Source organism: Callorhinus ursinus, unplaced genomic scaffold (genome assembly GCF_003265705.2).
Source record: "Callorhinus ursinus isolate GAN/ISIS: 27379988/994484 unplaced genomic scaffold, GSC_fseal_2.0 scaffold7, whole genome shotgun sequence".
Taxonomy (NCBI): Eukaryota; Metazoa; Chordata; class Mammalia; order Carnivora; family Otariidae; genus Callorhinus; species Callorhinus ursinus.
The window spans coordinates 67,554,105-67,575,137 of record NW_027397069.1 but is presented as its reverse complement, the minus strand read 5'-3'; the positions used below and the strand labels follow the sequence as shown (position 1 = coordinate 67,575,137).

General features: G+C 41.4%; 1 protein-coding gene across 7 annotated transcripts in view; it reads left to right on the top strand.

Annotated features, from left to right (window-relative positions):
- The window catches only part of MTUS2 (microtubule associated scaffold protein 2), a 581,138-nt gene that overhangs the window by 420,552 nt on the left and 139,553 nt on the right, over positions 1 to 21,033 (top strand). For all 7 annotated transcript variants that reach the window (XM_025874487.2, XM_073894733.1, XM_073894728.1 and 4 more), the window contains one exon: positions 13,428 to 13,526. In XM_025874487.2, coding sequence (XP_025730272.1) covers positions 13,428 to 13,526 — 99 coding nt within the window. The remainder of the gene's footprint in view (positions 1 to 13,427; positions 13,527 to 21,033) is intronic.

The following is a 21,033-nucleotide window of genomic DNA, read 5'->3' as shown; positions in this document are numbered from 1 at the left end:
GGTTGTATCCTTTCCTTCTTGGCAATTCTTCTGCATACTTCACATCTCAGCTCAAGAGTTACCTTCTTTGGGGAAGCCCTACCGGGCTTCTCCCGGGAGCTCCCAGAGAGGAACCTTTACTCAGGACTCCAGGCTGGCACTTGCTATGTTATCTTGTCTACTTATTTACATGCCCCACTACTTGGTGACTTTCAGGGGAAGGATTTTGTCTTTTCACCTTGGAATCTGCAGCAGTTAATACCATATAAAGCACAGTGGAGCCACCCAATAAATATGTGATGAATGAATGAATAAAGGAATATGAAGGACGTTTTAAGGAATAAATAGTTCAGAAAATGAGAAAGGGCTGATGCAGCCTGTGGAGCAAAACAGAATACTAACATGAGGGTACTTATTTAATACTAACTAGACCATGCTAGGGGTTTTTATTTATGTGCAGAAAATGTTAGCTCTGAAAAGCACAATTTTATTATGCTTTCAAATTAATGTGCAAGTAAATCATTAAGTCGAATGAGACAAACAATCCAGACCATTTCTTTCATTTAGGCTTACCTCACTAAAACTGCCACAGTGAATAAAACCTTAATCTCTGTTTGTACAGTTTCAAAAATACAAAGTATTTTTCCCACCACAACTTACTTATTCCCGTTTTCTCAGTACCTAATAGATCATGCAGTGTCTCGATTCCCCAGGAGAGCTGGTTAATTTCTTCCCACAAATCCATCATATTCAGAGCTTTACTCATTTTGTTCCTAACAGTGTGTAAAGTGATTTCTCATTACTCACTTAGGACACGTCTGTTTATTATGCAGGGAGAGAGAAGTACTGGAGAAGAAATAATAAGAAGAAAATAAGAGATTTCAAAATGTTAGGAATCTATCTAATCTGAAGGTTGATTTCATTTCCCACAGAGGAAGAACATAACTAGTAATAATAACCAACTTGTTTGTTTATAAATGTTTACTGAGTGGGCAATTCTCCTGTAATGTGTTGTCTAAGGGGGAATATAGGCAGGTAGAAGGTCTAGAGTATAATAAAGTTGTAGCCACGGAGCATGTTGGCAGTCTCTAGAGACCTCTAGGTTGAGGTCTGAAGGCTAAGTTGGAGCACAGCGAACTGGAAGCAAGAGGATAAAGGAGGCTGCTTCCGAATTCCACAAGAGAAATGACACTGGTCTGAGGGAACTTGCAGTAACTATGAAAACAGAAGCGGACTAAAGTTAAGAGAGAGATGTGGGGGGCGTCTGGGTGGCTCAGTCGTTAAGCGTCTGCCTTCGGCTCAGGTCATGATCCCAGGGTCCTGGGATCGAGCCCAGCATCGGGCTCCCTGCTGAGCCCGCTTCTCCCTCTCCCACTCCCCCTGCTTGAGTTCCCTCTCCCGCTGTGTCTCTCTCTGTCAAATAAATAAATAAAATCTTTAAAAAAAAGAGAGAGAGAGATGTGATTATATTTCACAGGATTTAGCATTTTATTACATGTGAAGAAGTGAGAAAAGGGGAGGGAATGAGGATGAAATCAACACTTCCGGTTTAGCCCTAAAACACTTTTCCTGGGAGAAGGCAGGGCTGAGAAGAAGTTTTTTTTAGGTGACAAGTTCAATTTGGGGTGTATTAAGTGTCATGTGCATGGGAGATATCCAAAAAGAGAGACATTTATATATAGGATGGATATATATGTATGTGTGTGTATTTAAATCTATCGATTGATCAATAGATACAAATTTGGAGTACAAATAGTAGGAATTCCATAAAAAGGAAACAGAGAAGTCAGAGGGGAGGAAATTGCCAAAGTAACACTTCAAGAAATCTCCCACAACTCATAGAATGAGGGTTTGCAGACTAAAAGAACCTACCAAGTGCCCAGTACAACTAACGCAAAAAGACCCACACCAGGGCACATCAGTATGAAATTCCACAACACAGGGAAAAAGAAGAGGCACCAAAAGCTTCCCAAGAGAGCAAACAGATCACATACAAAAGGATGAAATTGATAATGGCATCAGACTCCTCGATAGCAGCCCTGCAAGCTGAACGAGAAACCGCATTCACAGTTCTGGGGGAAATGATTACCATATTAGAATTCTGGGTTAAGCCAATCAATTATATAAAGAAATTTTCAGCCATGGATGATGTCAGATAATTTACCTCCTATGTACATTTCTCTGGAACCTCAGAAACAAAATGTGCTCTACCAGAATAAGGAAGCAGACCAAGAAAAAGGAAGACATGAGGTCCAGAAAAAAGGGACCTTACATAGGAAAGAGGCAAAGGAATTTCCCAGAATGATGATGAAGGGAGGCTTTAGGATGACAGCCCTGCAACAGTCATTGAAATTACCAGTCCAGAACAAAATGGAGAATTGAGGGTTCCAGGAAAATAAAACAGAGCCTTTTACATGACTGTGAGAAGAAACTTGTGCTCTGATAGAGTGTTTTGGTGGAGAATTAGCAAAATATATAGAAATCTAAGCAAACAAAAACCAAGGCAGCTGTTAAATCCAGGGAAAACAAAAAGTCATACAAGTAAGAAAATGGATCAGTTGTGAATAATATTCATGTAATTGTAACAAGGGGAACAGTGAATTTTGACTTAATCAAAAGTTATGGTACAACTGTATTGATGAGGGAGGTGGTGTAGAAGCAAGCCTATGGAGAGCAAAATTGTTATTTTCTGTAGTAGGAGGATATTAAAATATGTCTAATGTGTAACTATCAAGGTATAGCAGTATAAACCTGTTACTTAGATACATAGAGATAAATACGAGGAAAAATAGCTGAAGAAATTAAAAGTGATGAGTATGAATTGGGCATATGGAGGGTGGGATACTGCTAAGTTTTGTTTAAAGCCTGTGGACTGATCTTTTAGAAAGATTCAGATGTCAAACTTTGTTTTTTTTTTAAATAGGTTAAAAAGAGGAATGCAAAAGATAAAGAGAAAAAGTAGAATTACTGGCCTGTGTTGTGGCCGCAGTTATAGCCAGTGACTGTAAATCTGATGGCCCCATCTGTGTCATTGTGTCTTCTAGCTGGACTAGTGGAAGATGACAACTAGGTTAGGCTAGGGTTGGGTTCTGCAGATACTTGTGACCATGGTGGTTTCTGATATTAGAGCAAGAGTGTGGAGAGGAAGACAGTAGCAGGGAAGGATGTTGGGATCAACTTTAGATTGGATAGGAAAGGAGGTGAAGACAGGAAGAGCCTAGTAGTTTGGGGGTAAAGGGATTCATAATCTAGATGAGGGGAATGAACTGATGGAGTGGCAGTAACATAGTGAGATGGCTGGAGGATAGAAGGTTGTGTTCCAAAGTAGAGTATGTGAATTTCAGAGGTGAAGTTCTAGTTGATGACAGGATCCAGGGTGATGCCCAGGGGTCCTGATTAAAGGTGCCTGGCAGGAGTTGCAGATGTCAAAGGACTGAAAGGCTGGGATGTCAGATGAGTTATGCATGAGATCATTGACATTTCTAGGGTGATGGCAGGACCTGGGGTAAACAGGAAGTCCCTACCTGGGGGTAAGAGAGGGACAGTAACGCTGCTGTGGGTGACAATAGGGAACAGTGTTGGCGTAGACCAGAACATTAGAACATCGAGGGAAGAGGGGTTTCACAAGAGCATGGAGGCTTCAGGTTCTGGTGGGGTATTAGATAGTTTGAAGGGGACCTCCTGAGTTAGAGATAAATCAGGTGAGGAGGATAAGGACAAGTGGGGACCATTTGAGAAGTTTGCTCTGGGAGAGATTGAGGATGAAAGTGGAAGAGGGAGGTTATTTGGCAAAGTGTAACAAGTTCCACGCAGTATGGACTGAGAGAGAGAGGAAGGCCGGGTCGTGGGGTGGAAACGAGGTAGGGATTCACTGGCTTCCAGCTTTAGAAAACAAATGCCTTGTCTCTTAGTCTGGTCTCTTAGTCCCGACCCCAAATAGAAGACCTTTAGTATCTACGTGCTCCTGCCCTCTCCCTTGACTCCACTCTGGGTGTTCTCACCCGGGCCCCATCCTACTGTCCTTTGGACTGTCATGTGGGGTCAGACTCACCTGGATTCACTGTGTTTCTGAGTACAGGTGGGCGGGCAGGCCATAGGATTCATTATGTCTCAGGACTCACTGGGGCCATTGCAATGAAATGCAGGCTAAAGTGAGGGCAAGAAATCACAGGTTCAGAGCTTGGCTCAGCCACATACTGGTAAATGTGGCTATGTTACAACCTCCATACCTTCACTTTCTTCATTTGCAAATTAATGGTACCAGTAGCAATAGCAGCAGAGTTTAGAAGTGGGGCAAAGTGAGATAATATACACGGAAGCAACTGCAACCTAGTTCCAGGCATTTATAAACGTGATTATATACATTCAACAAAAGTATAATCTCCATGACAGCTCATACCAGTCTCTTTCAGTGGAACAGCGCCTGATGCATATTTGGTGCTTAATAATGAATGAGTAAGAGTACACTGGGGCTGGGGGGGGATATATTATTTGATACATTCCTAGCTAGATAATGTTTCTGTGCCCCATTCTATTCAAACTCTGTAAATCTTCCCTTGAAATGTTCCACATTCCATTTATCTTTTAAGTGACATCAGAATCCCTGCTTCCTGATTACATCATTCATTTTTTTCCTATTTACCTCTTTTCAGTTACACTGGCACAATAATAATTACTTGCATTGTTGCCACGTTTGCATTTCATTTTTCTTCTGGCTCCTCTCCATCTTCCTTCCATTCTTGTTCCTTGTCTGGGGGTGGGTCCGTAGGGCCAGGAAAGAATCAGCCCTATTACCCTGGCTTTGACAGGTGCATAGTGTGCGACTGTTAGACAGTTGGGGGATAAAGTCTATTGCTGTGTATATTTCTTTTTTTTTTTTAAAGATTTTATTTATTTGAGAGAGAGAGAATGAGAGATAGCACGAGAGGGAAGAGGGTCAGAGGGAGAAGCAGACTGCCGAGCAGAGAGCCCGATGCGGGACTCGCATGTACACATGGCCCATTGTGTGTGAGGTTCAGAGCCTGTAAAATTTCCCTTTGATTTTTTTTGACATGCTTATATAGTTTTATGAAACAAGGATATAGCATTCTTCTAACCATTAACTTAAAATCTATTTTTTCCCCATTTCGAGGTGCTCAGTCAGGACCCTGAATGACCCACTGTCATTTACCATTCCATTTTGTTTTTAAGATGCCAGCCTCATCCTCAGAGCAAGCGCATCATTCTTGGCAGCTTTCCTCAGATTCTCACGGCTCCCAGGCAACCTAGCAAGTGGTCTCTGCCTTGAGCACCCATGATGAACACGGTGTCAGTTACTTTTATGATGTCCAGCTCAGGACTAAAACACAAAATGGGTCTTCTCCCAGCAGCTGCAATAGTCACTCATGTCACCGTGGAAGGCCTTGTCCACATGAGAAACTGAGCTTTTACACTATTCTTTTTTTTTTTTTTTCCTGAGCTACTGCGCATGGATTGCCAGGCAGAACCCTTCAACTTAGACCTTTGGAAGGTTTTTGCTGCTTTATGTATAGCTAACACTTCAGGACCATTTGAAGGTATAGTAATTGCACTGGGGTGGATATGATCAGTAACAGGGTTTCAAATCAAAACTATGATCTTATGCTCTGATTCCAATGAGGCTGGTATTTCTTCCCCTCCCAGCACCTTCTCCCTTCCACCCCTAAAAGCGCCACCAACAGGGCTCTGGATTTTGTATACATAAATTCTTTTATATAGCTCTGAATCTCCATGTGCAGAAGGTACACTGAGGTATGCAAGAAGTAGCTTTGACCAGTTATGAACCCATAAGAGAGGAGCATGTATATGTATATATATAAGGAGCTATTTTCTATATATGTATAGAGCTATTTTCTATATATGTATGAGCTATTTTATATATATGTATATATATTAAGGAGCTATTTTCTCTAGCTGACCTTCTCAGGCCTTGTCTGGTTGCAAGTCACAAAAACCTAATCAAACTGCCTTGGGCAAAAGAGAATGCAAAAGGTCAGAAGGATTTGAGCTCACATAACTGACAAGTCCAGCTGATATTGCTAATGTGAGGTAGGCTGTACCCAGGTCCTTAAATAGTGACATCGTGGATTTTTTTTTTTTTTTTTTGTCTCTTGTCCCTACGTCCCCCTCTCTTGGCTGCTACTTGGCAAAGGCTCTCCCCGCACGGAGCCAGAGATAGTCCAAGGCAGCTCAGGCTTACATTCCACCAGTTTAGGCATCAATCAGAAAAAGAATTCTTTTCTAGTAATTCCAGCAAAATTTGTAAGAGAAAGGCTCTCATTATCCCAATCTGGATTTTGTGTTCCTTCTCAAACCAGGATGCTCTGTCTCTCCAGCATGATGCAGAGCTCTGATTGGGCAGGCCTGGGTCACAGGCCCATCTCCAGATCCAGGTGTATCAGCCCCCCCCCCCGACACACACACACACCAATCACGTGGCCCATGAGGAGGGAAGGCTTAGTCCCCCCATGTGAGCATGGGTGCTTTAAAAGAAGCTGATCAGGCCAAACAAGAGATGTCTGCTAGAGGTATATATAGTCTACACTAGGGGAAAGAAAACTGGGAAGGCTGAACAGGGTTTAAGGAAAGACAAATATTCAAGAGGAGTTGGGGAAATTAGTAAAAGCTTCAGAAATAAGTGACGGGGACTCAGGAGATTCATACAGACCAAGAAATTAGTGCTTTTTCGGTGAGTAAAAACAGTTTCCTCATTTATTCATTCAGTCAGACACAGAAGGTATTATTACAGGTTAAATGATGCCCTAATCAGAACCACTGAGTGTTACCTTCCATGGCCCCAGGGGCTTTGCAGCTGTGCTTAAGCTCAGGGTCTTGAGATGGGGAGATGATCCTGAATTAGCTGCGTAGACCCAGTGTAATCCCAAGGGTCCTCATAAGCGGAAGGCAGGAGTAGTTAGAGAAGGAGATGTGACGACAGAAGCAGAGATCGGAGTGATGTGCCTTGAAGAGGGTCGAGGCGGCCACTCACCAAGGAACACCGGAAGCTGAAAAAAGCAAGGAAACAGATTCTTCCCTGAAACCTCTGGAAAGAATGAGCCCTGCTGGCACACTGACTTTAGCCCAGTGAAACTGACTCCGTGCTTCTGGCCTCCCAGAACTATAAGAGAATAGATCTGTGTTGTTCTAAACCACTCGTTTGTGGTCATTTGTCCCAGGGGCAACAGGGAATAATACAGAGGCTTTCAGTGAAGAGAGGTGAGCTGAATCTGGGAATGATCAGGAGTGGGCCAAAGCCAACAAAGGAGAGACAGAGCGCTCCAGCCCAAGACAACAGCCTAGGTGAAGATAAGAATGTCACATGGGAACTGCGGGGTCCACTGCAGGGCCCGTGGCAGAAAAAGCAGGGCCCTGGAGGTTGCGTACCCCATGCCATACAGTTGGGATTTGCTGCCAAAGACCAGGGAAAGCTTTGGAACGGCTTTAAAAGGACAATCATGTGCTCTGGCTAATGATTAGGAAAGGTCATCCCCTTAAGAAGGATGAGTCAGGTAAACATGAAGAAGGTAAGACACAGGACCAAGAAATCACTTAGGAGATTTTTCCAGCTGTCCCACGGAGAAATAATGAGAACTGAGCTAGGGTAAATAGTGTGAATGGGAACAGGGCCAGATGCAGGAGCTGCTTTATGAGGCAGACAAGTAGTGGCTGATTAGATATGAGAGCATAAAGAAGAGGACTTGCTGGCTTCTGGTTTCAGTGACCAGGGAAACGACTGACCAAGAAAGAAAATCTAGGAAGAAGAGTTATTTGAGAAGAAGAAAATTCATTCCAGTTGCGGTGTGGTGATCTGGTCGTCTAGTAGGTGGCGGTAGTGTCTAGTTGGCTGCAAAAAACAGGTCTGGATCTCAGGAACGATGTCTGGGCCCATCTGGATTGGAAATGACAGTGTTGATGGGCAGCAGCATCTGCAACTTGGTGGTGCAAGCATGCTGAGAAGTCAGGAGCATCCGGAAGGGTAGACCGGGAGAAAGGTGAGGCAGAACCCTGGGACAGCTTTCCTCCGGTGCAGGCAAAGGAGGAAGCCACAGTGAAGGAGAGAGAGAGAGAGTGTCCAGAAGGACAGGAGGAAAACCATGAGGCCACAGCCCAGTCTGGCATTCCTACATACTCAGACGTCTTACAGAGTTAGGTGAAAGCTTATGGTACACTTCAAAATCATTAAGGCTGAGTCTGGATTGCAAGAAAACTGCAAAAAGTACTGAAAGCCTTGACTAATTGCTGTAATTTTCTGTGCCATCAAGAATTCCCAGAACCACACAGGAGTTTTCTAGGCAGCACTGTGTTCCTATGGGAGGGACCGTGAAACCTTCCATCAAAGTTGTTCTTGTAGAATTGGGTGTACGAGGCTGGTTTCTCTCCTCATCCTTTCATGGATCAGACAAATCATTTTCATTTTGGTTTTGGCTTCACTCCTCTTATTGTTTATTTCTTATTATAAAAGTAATATGTGGTCATCATAAAAAATGAAAATAATGCAGAAGCATAGTAAAATAAGAAGTAATATGCACTCAATCCTGCTGCTCAGAGGTAACCATTATTAACAACTTGGTGCCTTTCTTTCAAATCTTCTTATATAGTTTAAAGTATAATACAGATAACATTTTGTGTTATAAAAATGGGATAATACCATGCATAGAGTTCAACAGCTAGCTCTTTTATTTATCATGGAAATCTTCCGTGCTGGTACAATATAGAGCTACTTCATTCTTTTTAATGGCTGCATAAAAGTACATGGTATGGATATACCACAATTTATTTAACCATTTCCCAGTGTGCATTTTGATGATTTACTCTCCTTTATTATTGTGAATAACGTATGAAATCGCTTTGCACATAATCTTTTCCCTTAAGCACAGCTGCAAAACCCCTATGGCCATGGAAGGTAACACTCAGAGGTTCCAAAGAGAGATCTGTGGGAGCAGAACTGCTAGGTCAGGTATATCGATATTTAAATTTTTTAAAAAAGATTTTAGGGCGCCTGGCTGGCTCAGTTGGTTGGGCGACTGCCTTCGGCTCAGGTCATGATCCTGGAGTCCCGGGATCGAGTCCCGCATCGGGCTCCCCGCTCAGCAGGGAGCCCGCTTTGGGGCTCGATCCCAAGACCCCGGGATCATGACCTGAGCCGAAGGCAGCCACTTAACCGACTGAGCCACTCAGGCGCCCCTCGATACTTAAATTTTTGATAGAAGCAGGCAAGTCATACCCCACGAAGTCTGAATGAAAAATATTGAGACACTGAATAAATATTCATGTTTAATTTTCTTCTAAAGTAGTGTGTTTAATGCAGACTTTTGGCTTTTAACATTTCAGCTCCCCTGAGTGCCCGTACCTTTTTGTATTTGTTGATACCTAAAATCTGAGCGGAAGGAGGGATGAGAAGAATGGAGTGAGCCATAGATTGGGTTCTCTGCAGGGTGGGTCTGGCTTCGGTGGAGTGAAGTGGGAGCTTTCAGGACCCCAGGTTCCAGCCTTCTGTAAGCCCTGAAGTGCCTGAGCAGGATATCTTGAAAGAAGCCCGGTGGGAGGGAGGAGACAAGAGGCGGAATTGACTGAATGACCACACTGGGCCAGGATGGGTGGGGCCCTGTGGTTGACGCTTAGGATCTAGTGGGGAAGGCAGACAATAAACAAAACAGAGGAGGGTATCATGTATTTGGGGTACGATACACACTATGAAGAGGAATGAAGCAAGTGAAGGGGACAGTGGCAGGGGGCAGGAGGGCTGTTTCACCTGTAGGGTAAGGCATGGCCTCTCTGAAGATTATCATTTGTGCAGAGACCTGAATGAATGGATGGGTGAACCATGCTCAGGGTCTCGGGGAAACATGTTCTGCGCAGAAGGAATCCAGCTAAATGGAGCTGAATGGAGAATGGGAGGAGGCATGGCTTCAGCATGGCTGGAGTGCATGAGCAGGGGCAGAGTGATGCCACGTGTGTGTTAGAGTTCTCCAGAGAAACAGAACCAATAGGATATACATACATGTACATGTAATACACTTTATATAGAGACAGAAGATATAGAATATATATAATTTACGTATTATATAATATAAAATCTGTTATTTTAAGTAAAGACTTTATATATATAAAGAAATTTCTTATGAGGCATTGGCTCACATGTTTGTGGAAGCTGAGAAGTCCCCAGGTCTGCAGTCGGCAAGCCAGAGACCCAGAGACAGCTGATGGTGTAAGTTCCAGTCTGAGGGCAGAAGACCGATATCCCAGCTCAAACAGTCAGGCATGTGACGTTCCTTCTTAGTCAGGCTTTTGTTCTGCCCACGCCATCAGCAGATTGTAGGACGCCTACTCCCGTCGGGGAGGGTAGTCTGCTTTCCCCAGTCTACCAATTTAAATTTAATCTCATCTAGGAACACCCAGAAAAATGTTTGACCAAACGTCTGGGCACCCCGTGGCCCAGTCCAGTGGACACATAAAGTTAGCTACCACACTGTGTCTATGAAGTAGGCAGGAGACCAGATCATCTGGGGCGGCACTGCTCAGTATGATGGCCGGGGCCTCGTGAGCCATTATTGAGAACTCAAAATGTAGCCAGTGCCAGATGTTGGAGTGATACTGAATATGTTGGGTCAAATCAAAAATGTTATTACAATTAGTTTCACTACGATTTTTACTTTTTAAATATTGTTACAAGGAAATTTTAAATGACACAAGCGGCTCATATTGTATTTCTGTTGGCTAGAGCTGGTCTGTAGGACCTCATAGATGTGACAAGGAGTTTACAGTTCATTCTGAGTATCTTGGAAGGGGCTCAGAGGGTTTCAAGACTGAGAATCACTTGCTCTAACTTAGATTTGAAGCAATTCATCTGCTGCTGTGGGAGAATGAGCTGCAAAGGAGCAGGAGTGGGAACAGGAGATCAGGTAGGAGGCTCTAGTGGGGAGGACAGGGAAGTGGTGGCGTTGGGCTCTGCAGGGGCAGCAGAGGGGAGGGAAGTGGTCAGCCCTGGGATGTACTTAGAGGAGAACCAACAAGCTTTGCTAATGGGCCGAATGGGGGCAGGGAGCAAAGACACAAACCAAGATGACTCCTAGTGTTGGGGCCTGAGCACAGTGAGTGAATGATGGTGCCACTTACCGAGATATGAAAGACTGAGGGTGTGTTAAACTAAATGCCATGAAGCATATTGAGAATAGAAAGAAAAAAAAGCAACGGGGGAGAAATACAAAAGAGAAGTGGTGCCTGGGTGGCTCAGTCAGTTAAGCATCTGCCTGTGGCTCAGGTCATGATCCCAGGGTCCTGGGATCGAGCCCCACATCGGGCTCCCTGCTCAGCAGGGAGCCTGCTTCTCCCTCTGCTTGCCACTCCTCCTGCTTGTGCTCTCTTTCTCTCTCTCTGACAAATAAATAAATAAAATCTTAATAAAAAAAGAAAAAATACAAAAGAGAATTCAGGCTCTAGAAGAGTTCAATCAACGAGAATAAAGAGTCTGTCGAAAAGCAGTAAAGCAGAGATGGTGACAGGTGTGTGGGGGGACGAGCAGAAGGCCAGTGAGCAAGGATGGAGAGGTAGTGAGGCAGGTCCAATGGTGCGGGGGATGTGGGAACCCAGTCAGGCCAGAAAAGGATGAAAGATGGGGAGGTTGGATCCAAATACCTGCCTCTCTCTCCAAACTCCTGGAATAATCTCTCCCCACCATCATATATACACACGTGCGCATACACATGTATGCACACGTACATATAAATCACCTATAATGGTGTTTTTGTATAAAGGGAAAAATTGGTATATTTGAACATACTAAAATTTAAAATCACAGTGCAATGAAATATACTATAAATAAATTTTAGAAAGTGAAAGGCTGGAAAATATAACTTATATAGCAGGCAAAGAAAAGATTAATATCCAGAATAAATGAAGAGTTCTTAATACATCAGGAAGAAAAATAGGCAGAGGATTTAATTAGGCTATTTTCAAACAAAGAAAGGCACATGACCGATAGGAAAAGACTCTAAGTGTCTGGCAAAAATGAAAATGATTGAGACTTCCATGTCAATAGGGTATGGGGCATGCAGAAAGAGTTACCCTCGTGCACTGTTGGCTGGGAGTGTAAATTAGTAGCTCCTTGTGGAAGACAGTTGGACTGTGTCTAGCAATCCAGCAAAGGAGCAGACTCTTAATCCAACAAAAGCACTTCTGTGTATTTTTCCTGAAAAGATACTGGTCCTTGTGTGCAAAGAAACCAGTAGAAGAATGCGTATTGCAGCACGTGTCGCTATTTTAATAGCTATAACTTGCAAACAATCTAAATGTTCATCAATAGGAGGATGGGGAAACGAATTATGGCACATTTATTGACTATTCACATGTGGCATTTTTTAAAAGATCTATAAATACGCTGATAGGAAAAAGATCTTTAAAGATGTGGATAGGTAAAAAGAAATTGCAATATGTGATATATTTAGCTAACCAAGCGCTGTGTTTGTATGTGTGTAGGTAATATTTATAAGTACCTAGAAAGAGGTCTGGAAGAATAACCAGCAAATCACCACCAGCAGTTAGCTCTGGAAGAAGAGTGAGGTCGCAGGCTTTGGGGAGTGGGGCCTGGGATGGGTTCCGTATCTCAGGAGCCATTCCCAAGCTTTACTGTTAAAATGACATGATAAATTGTGCTGAAGTGGAGGCGGGTCTGGGTACGTCCAGGTGTGTGGTATTTCTCTACTCCTCCATCCATGGTCCTGGGCTTCTCCGACGAAGGTGATGCAAAGGTGAGTGTGTGTGGCCGGCATTCATGGGGAAACGGCACTCTGCACCGGGACATAATTTCAGGAGCAGCCCCATGCTGTTCTTAGCTATTGCCTGCACTCAAGTTATCCCACTCTGCTGCGGTCAGCGCCACCAGCAGGTCCCACGAAGAAGGCCCAGCTGCAGCCGAGAGAGCTCAGAGCCTCTCCAGCTCACCTCAGCCGCCCAGCTGCATGGAAATTCATTAGACGCAGACCATGTCCCCCGTGGCTCGGGTCTCAGGGATGCCAAAGTCATTGGCAGCTGTGTTCGGCTCCAGCTTCCATCTCTGTCTTCTGAAAAAGTGTTGGGGCAGGAAGAGGAGGGCAGGCTGAGTTGGTGGCTGAGGACGGTACAACTTTAATTCCCAGATAGTTTGTCAGAGGCATTCGGGTGCAGTGACCTCCAGAGCCAGGGGTGTTTTTCATCAAATCAGAGGCAGCAGTGTGCTGATTCCCCTGAACGCTACAACGAAATTCCCTTTGCCCTAAATGAGTGTGTCCTCCCTGAAGCACACGGGGTGGTGACCATAGCAACTAATCACCCAAATATTATTTTGTTCCCTTTGCCTTTTGTGAAGCCTCCCTTTCCACAAACAACTTGTGTTACTGTTTCAATTATAACTAGCTCTCTTTCCTTCTTTTTTCTCTTTTTTAAACTCTGTCTAGGATCAAAGAAAGAAGTACAGAAAGATCAAGATGCTAATAAACCTGCTGTTTCATCTCCTAAGAGAACCGTGGCTTCAGCCACCAAGCTTCATTCACCAGGTATTTGAGAAATGTGATCGGTTTCATTTGGGGAGAAGGCTTGGACTTGTAATTTATTTGGCTCACATGTCATTAATGGAGCAGGGCCAGCCCACGTGATATGTGTGATATGTTCCAGAGCTTGAAGTACATACACTGATGTGTCCTGACTCGAGAGATGAAATGAACCAGCTGTTGGCATCATTTTATGTTAAAAAAAAAATGAAATGTTACTGTACTACTTTTAAGTGGTAGAACCTTCTCTGTGTAGGAGTGTCTGCTATTCCGACAGCATGTAGAAATAATTTATAATCGAAAAGCAGACTTTGAAGATCTAAACTCCAGAGATAACAATTTTCTAAAAAGAAGAAAAATAGAAAAGCAACAGATATCAGATACTTGCGATTTTGTGAATGAGGAAAGCATTTATTTACCTTCAGATGTGAATAAACTAGGTAACATCATTTGAGAGTTGAAAATCATTTATATCACGAAAATTCATATTGTAAGGCATGAACAGAATATTGCATTCTGTTCTCCTTTTGTAGAACAGAATGCAATATAACCTCAGAACATTTTCTTTAAGCACGAAAATTGTAGCAATAATAGCAGCTACTCTTTGAGTCCTTACTGTATCCCAGGATACCGGGTACTGTTCTAAGCTCTTTAATTGTATTAATTTATTTAATGCCTGCAAGGACTGAGACAGGCACCATTATTGCCTCTCCCTTTACATGTGAGGAAATCGAGGTACAGAGATTTTCATTAGTCAAGTCACAGGAAATAAGTAGTAGAGTCTCAGTTTGATCCCAGCCACTCTGAACCCTACAACTGCATTCTTAGTCACTACCTCTGTTAACCAGAAAGCTTGGAGAATAGAGAATTTATTAATATTTCTGGTTAATTGAAAACGTACAGGAAAGAAGCCCGAGCCACATGTGAGAGGGTCAAGAGACAAAACTGCGTGCCTAAACAGGGTGGGAGGTCGGAGGGGAGGACCCTGTAATAAATCTGGAATTTCCGAAGGGCCGTACCCTCACCGGATGAATTAGGAAGAAAAAGAAAACTCACCCCATAGGATGAGGCTAGCCTTTCATCTTTGGCTCTGAGAGAAGATCGGGAAGAGAGACACGTTCTCCTTTAAGGATTCCTCACCCACAATCCGCCCTGCCTCAATTTAAGAGCCAGAAAACATGCTGCCTCTGTGGTCTGAAAATTCAGTTATCATGCTGTAGCACTTGTGTGCACATAGCAGAATAAAATGTAACATCATTACACACTCAAGGAAATAAGCCACCACGAGTAAGGTCCTTCTATTCCGGGGAGAGAGTAAAGATATTGTGTAATTTTACACTTTGTTAAGTCAAACTATATGTGTTAAATTTTCTAGGATAATCAATAAAATAGAGTATATAGTTTTGAAGCAGTAGAGGGGAAAAGGTTTGAATGAGGGGTAAAAAAAATATTTCAGTCAATGATAGTGAAGACAAAAAGGGGAGAAAGGGAAAAGAAAAAAGAGAGAAGAATGAAAGGAAGGGAGGGAGGGAGAGGGGAGAAATTGAAAGAATAGAATAGGGGCGCCTGGGTGGCTCAGTCATTGAGTGTCTGCCTTCGGCTCGGGTCATGATCTCAGGGTCCTGGGATCGAGCCCGGCATCGGGCTCCCTGCCTGGTGGGGAGCCTGCTTCTCCCTCTCCCACTCCCCCTGCTTGTGTTCCCTCTCCTTCTCTCTCTGTCAGAAAATAAATAAAAATTTTTTTAAAATAAAGATTAAAAAAAAGAAAGAATAGAATAAGATCTTAGAAATGAGTTTAGAGATGTCATAATGAATGTACGTGAACTAAATTCTCTAGACTAAATCAAGATTTAGATTACCAGTCTGGATTCACTTATTGAACAGTCAAAAAGTATTTATTAAATGCATGTTATATGCTGTGAAATCTAGCTTTAGACTGCTTACAAAGTACACACCTAAGATATGACAATACTAAAAGGTTGAACATGAAAGGAAATATTTATACCAAGTAAATACGAAACAAGAGGAAGTTTGCAGTGTTACAGTTTTAAAGCATCTTTCTCGTGGTATAATTAATAAATATGAAACCACACATTTGTAAAGCATACAATTTGATACATTTTGACATGTATACCCATGAGAGACCATCACCACAATCCAGCCAGCAAACATATCTGTCCTCCCGGAAGGTATCCTGGTGCCTCTATGTAATTCTACCCCCCTACCCCTCTGCACTCCCCAACAGCCCCTCCATTCTATCTGTATAGATTAGTTTACATTTTCTAAAATTTTCTATAAATGGGATCATGTAGTATGTACTCTACTTTTCTCTGGCTTCTTTTATTCAGCATGATTACTTTGAATAGTCCATTCCTTTTTATTGGTGAATAAAATTTCAGCGTGCTGATACCACAATTTATCCATTGACCCATCAATGTACCTTTGGGCTTCTACCCCAAGGCTTTGTCTATTGTAAATAAAGCTGCTCTGCATGTTTGTACAAGTCTTGATATGGACATCTGCTTTCGTTTCTCTTGGTAAATATCTAGGAGAGGAAAGCCTGAGTCATATGGTAGTTATTTGTTTAACCTTTTAAAAATGTTAGAAGGTTTTCCAAGATGGTTGTACCATTTTATATCCCCAACAGTAGTGTGTGAGAGATCTAGTTCCTCCACATTTTTGCCAATACTTGGTATGGCCAGTCTTTTTAATTAAAGACATTGTAATAGGTATGAAGTGGTATCTGGGGTTTTAACTAGCATTTTCCTAATAACTAATGATGTTATGATGTTGAACATCTTTTTATGTTTATTTGACATCTGTATATGTTCTTTGATAAAATATCTCTTCAAGGGGCTCCTGGGTGGCTCAGATGGTCAAGAGTGTCCGACTTGATTTCAGCTCAGGTCATGAGCTCAGGGTTGTGAGATCGAGCCCTGCATTGGGCTCTGCACTGGGCATGGATCCTGCTTAGGATTCTCTCTCTCCCTCTCCCTCAAAAGCCCCTCCCATCCTAGTCTCTTAAAAATATATACCTATTCAAATATTTTGCCATTTTTAATTGGGCTTTTTTCCCATCTTATTGAATTTTGAGAGTTTTTATGTATCTTGGATACAGTTTTTTTCAGCTATGTGCTTTGCAATCCGCCCCCCCCACCACAATCTGTGGCTTGTTTTGCCTTCTCCTAGCAGTGCTTTTGAAGAGTACACATTCTTAACTTTCCTGAAGTCCAATTCATATTTTTTTCTTTTATAGACCATGTTTTTGAGGTTATCTAAAAAATCTTTGTATCACCCTAGATCACAGAGATTTTCTTCTATATTTCTTAAATCTTTAATAAAAGATTTAAAGTTGCGGTGCCTGGGTGGCTCAGTCAGTTAAGCATTTGCCTGTGGCTCAGGTCATGATCTCTGGGTCCTGGGATCGAGCCCCACATCAGGCTCCCTGCTCAGTGGCGAGGCTGCTTGTCCCTCTCCCTCTGTGATCGCTCTTGCTCTCACTCTCTCTCTCATAAATAAAATATGTGTGTGTGTGTGTGTGTGTGTGTGTATAATAAAAGATTTAAAGTTATAGGCTTTATATTTAAATCTGTGATCCATTTCAGTTAATTTTTGTACACCGTGTGAGGTGTGGCTTGAATTTCTTTTGTTTTTGCAAAGTAACATGCAACTCATTTCTATTCCGATCTTTATGATTTCTTTTACTCTGCTTATACTGGATTTAACTGATATCAGCTAAACTTATACTGGGTTTAGCTGATACCATTGGTTTGAAATCTTTCTTCTTTTCTAATGTGTGTGTTTAGTACACATTTTAGAAATAAATTTCCCTTTATTTGCTCCTTTAGCTATAGTCCACAAATTTTGATATATTGGGTTTCATTTTCATTGGATTCAAACTGTTTTCAATTTTCCTTGTATTATTTCTTCTTCACTCATGATTATTTCTAATTGTGTTTGCAGATATCTGGGACTTTGTAGAGACATTTCTGATTTTATTTCTAATTTAATTCCATTGTGGTTAGAGAACATATTTTGGATGACTTGAATCCTTTTAAATTTATTGAGATATGTTTTATGAGTCACAACAAGGTCTGTCTTGGTAAATGATTCATACATACTTAAGAAAAGTGTCTATTTTGCTGTATCTGTGTGAAGCATTCTATAAATGCCATGGGTCAGGTTGGCCAATGGCATAGCTCAAGTATTCTATATCCTTACTGATTTTCTGTCTACAGGTTCTATTCATAATTGAAAGAAAACTGTTGAAATCTCAGAGTGTAACTGTGGACTTGTCTGTTTCTCCTTTTGGTTCTATCATTATCTGCTTCCTGTGTTCTGAAGCTCCACTATTAGGTACATAAACATTTAGGATTGTTTATCATTTTGATGAATTGCCCACTTTATCATTAGGAAATGACCCTCTTTATTCCTGGTAATATTCTTTTCCCTGAAATCTACTTTATTCAGTATTAGTTGTGCACTCCAGTTTTCCATTAGTTCAGCATGGCATACCTCCTTCCATACTTCTCCTTTTCATCTGTTTGTTTCTTTATATTTATGGTGGTTTCTTACAGGCAGCACATAATTGGCTCTTGCATTTTTCTCCAATCTGAATGCTCTGCCTTTGATGTACATATGTTATTTATTTGATTGGGATGAAGTCTACGACCTTCCTGTTATTTTCTATCCAACACACATGTTCTTCTTTTTTTTATTTCCCTATTTTACTGCCTTCTTTTATATTAACTGAATATTTATTATGATTCCATTTGTTCCCTTAGCTATACTGATATGTTAGCCATCTGTATCTTATTGGGTTATTTTAGTGGTTGCTTTAGGGTTCATAGTTTCTATCTTTAACTTTTCATATTCTGACTTGAAGCGATATTATATCATTTCACATATAGTACAGTTGACTCTTGAACAACATGGCTTGAACTGAGTGGGTTCCCTTATATGTGGATTTTTTTCAGTAAATACAATACAGTACTGTAAATAAATTTTCTCTTTCTTGTCATTTTCTTAATTACATTTTCTTTCCTCCAGTTTACTTTATTGTAAGAATATAGCATCTAATACATATAACATACAAAACATGTGTTAATCAGTTGACTGTGTTATCAGGAAGCCTCCAGTCAACAGTAGGCTATTAGTAGTTAAGTTTTGTGGGAGTCAAAAGTTATATGTGGATTTTTGACTGCATGTGGGATTGTTGCCCCTAATCCCCATGTCGTTCAAGGGTCAACTGTGTAAGAATCCTCCAAGTGTATGCTTCCGTCTCTCTCCTTCTAGCATTTGTGCTGTTATCAAACACTTCCCTTCCACATGTATCATAAATCTGTACTACCTTGTAGATTACCAATGCTGTTTTCTTTCAAGGAGCTTTATTTTATTATTATTTTTTTATTTTATTCAAGGAGATTTAAATAAGAAAAAGGTCTTTTACCAATATCCCTGATGAACATGGATGCAAAAATTCTCAACAAGATACTAGCTAATTGGATCCAACATTACATTAAAAGGATTATTCACCATGACCAAGTGGGATTTTTTTCTGGGCTGCAAGGGTGGTTCAATATCCACGAATCAATCAGCATTATATAGTACATTAATAAAAGGAAGGATAAGAACCAGATCATCCTCTCAGTAAATGTAGAAAAAACATTTGACAAAATACAGCATCCTCAACATAATAAAAACCCTCAACAAAGTAGAGGTAGAGGGAACATACCTCAACATAATAAAGAACATATATTAAAGACCCACAGCTAATGTCATCCTCAATGGGGGAAAACTGAGAGCTTTTCCTCTAAGGTCAGAAACATGAGAGGGATGTCTACTCTTACCACTGCTGTTCAGCATAGTAATGGAAGTTCTAGCCTCAGCAGTCAGACAACAAAAAGAAATAAAAGGCATCCAAATCAGCAAAGAAGAAGTCAAACTCTCACTCTTCACAGATGATATGATACTCGATGTAGAAAACCCAAAAGATTCCACCAAAAAATTGCTAGAATTGATACAAGAATTCAGCAAAGTCGCAGGATATAAAGCCAACACACAGAAGTCTGTTGCATTTCTATATATCAATAATGAAGCAGCAGAAAGAGAAATCAAGGAATCGATCCCATTTACAAGATACCTAGGAATAAGCCTAACCAAGAGTTAAAGGATCTATACTCTGAAAACTACAGAACACTTATGAAAGAAATTGAGGAGGGCACAAAGAAATGGGAAAACATCCCATGCTCATGGACTGGAAGAACAAATATTGTTAAAATGTCTATACTACCCAAAGAAGTCTACACATTCAATGCAGTTCCCATCAAAATATCACCAGCATTTTTCACAGAGCTGAAGCAAACAATTCTAAAATTTGTATGGAACCAGAAAAGACCACAAATATCCAAAGTAGTGTTGAAAAAGAAAACCAAAGCTGGAGGCATCACAATTCTGGTTTTCGAGCTGTATTACAAGGCTGTAATCATTAAGACAGCATGGTACTGACACAAAAACAGACACATAGATCAATGGAACAGAATAGAGAGCCCAGAAATGGACCCTCAACTCTATGGTCAACTAATCTTCAAAAAAGCAGGAAAGAATATCCAATGGAAAAAAAGACAGTTTCTTCAACAAATGATGTTGGGAAAATTGGACAGCAACATGCAGAAGAATGAAACTGGACCACTTTCTTACACCATACACAAAAATAAATTCAAAATGGATGAAAGACCTAAATATGAGATAGGAATCCATCAAAATCCTAGAGGAGAACACAGGCAGCAACATCTTTAGCCTCAGCCACAACAACTTCTTACTAGACATGTCACTGGAGGCAAGGGAAACAAAAGCAGAAATGAATTGTTGGGACTTCCTCAAGATAAAAAGCTTCTGCACAGCAAAGGAAACAATCAACAAAACTAAAAGGCAACCTACCAAATGGGAGAAGATACTTGCAAATGACATATCAGACAAAGGGCTAATATCCAAAAATCTATAAAGGACTCATCAAAATCAACACCCAAAAACCAAAAAATTCAGTCAAGAAAGAGGTAGAAGCCATGAACAGACATTTTTCCAAAGAAGACATACAAATGGCTAGGAGGCACATGAAAAAATGCTCAACATCACTCATCAGCAGGGAAATACAAATCAAAACCACAATGAGATACCACCTCACACCAGTCAGAATGGCTAAAATTAACAACTCAGGAAACAACAGATGTTGGTGAGGATGCGGAGAAAGGGGAACCCTCCTACACTGTTGGTGGGAATGAAAACTGGTGCAGCCACTCTGGAAAACAGTATGGAAGTTCCTCAAAAAGTTAAAAATAGAGCTATCCTATGACCCAGGAATTGCACTACTAGGTGTTTATCCAAAGAATACAAAAATAGTGATTTGAAGAGGTACATGCATCCCAATGTTTATAGCAGTGATTACCCCAATAGCCAAAATATGGAAAGAGCCCAGATGTCCATCAGTGGATGAATGGATAAAGAAGATGTGGTA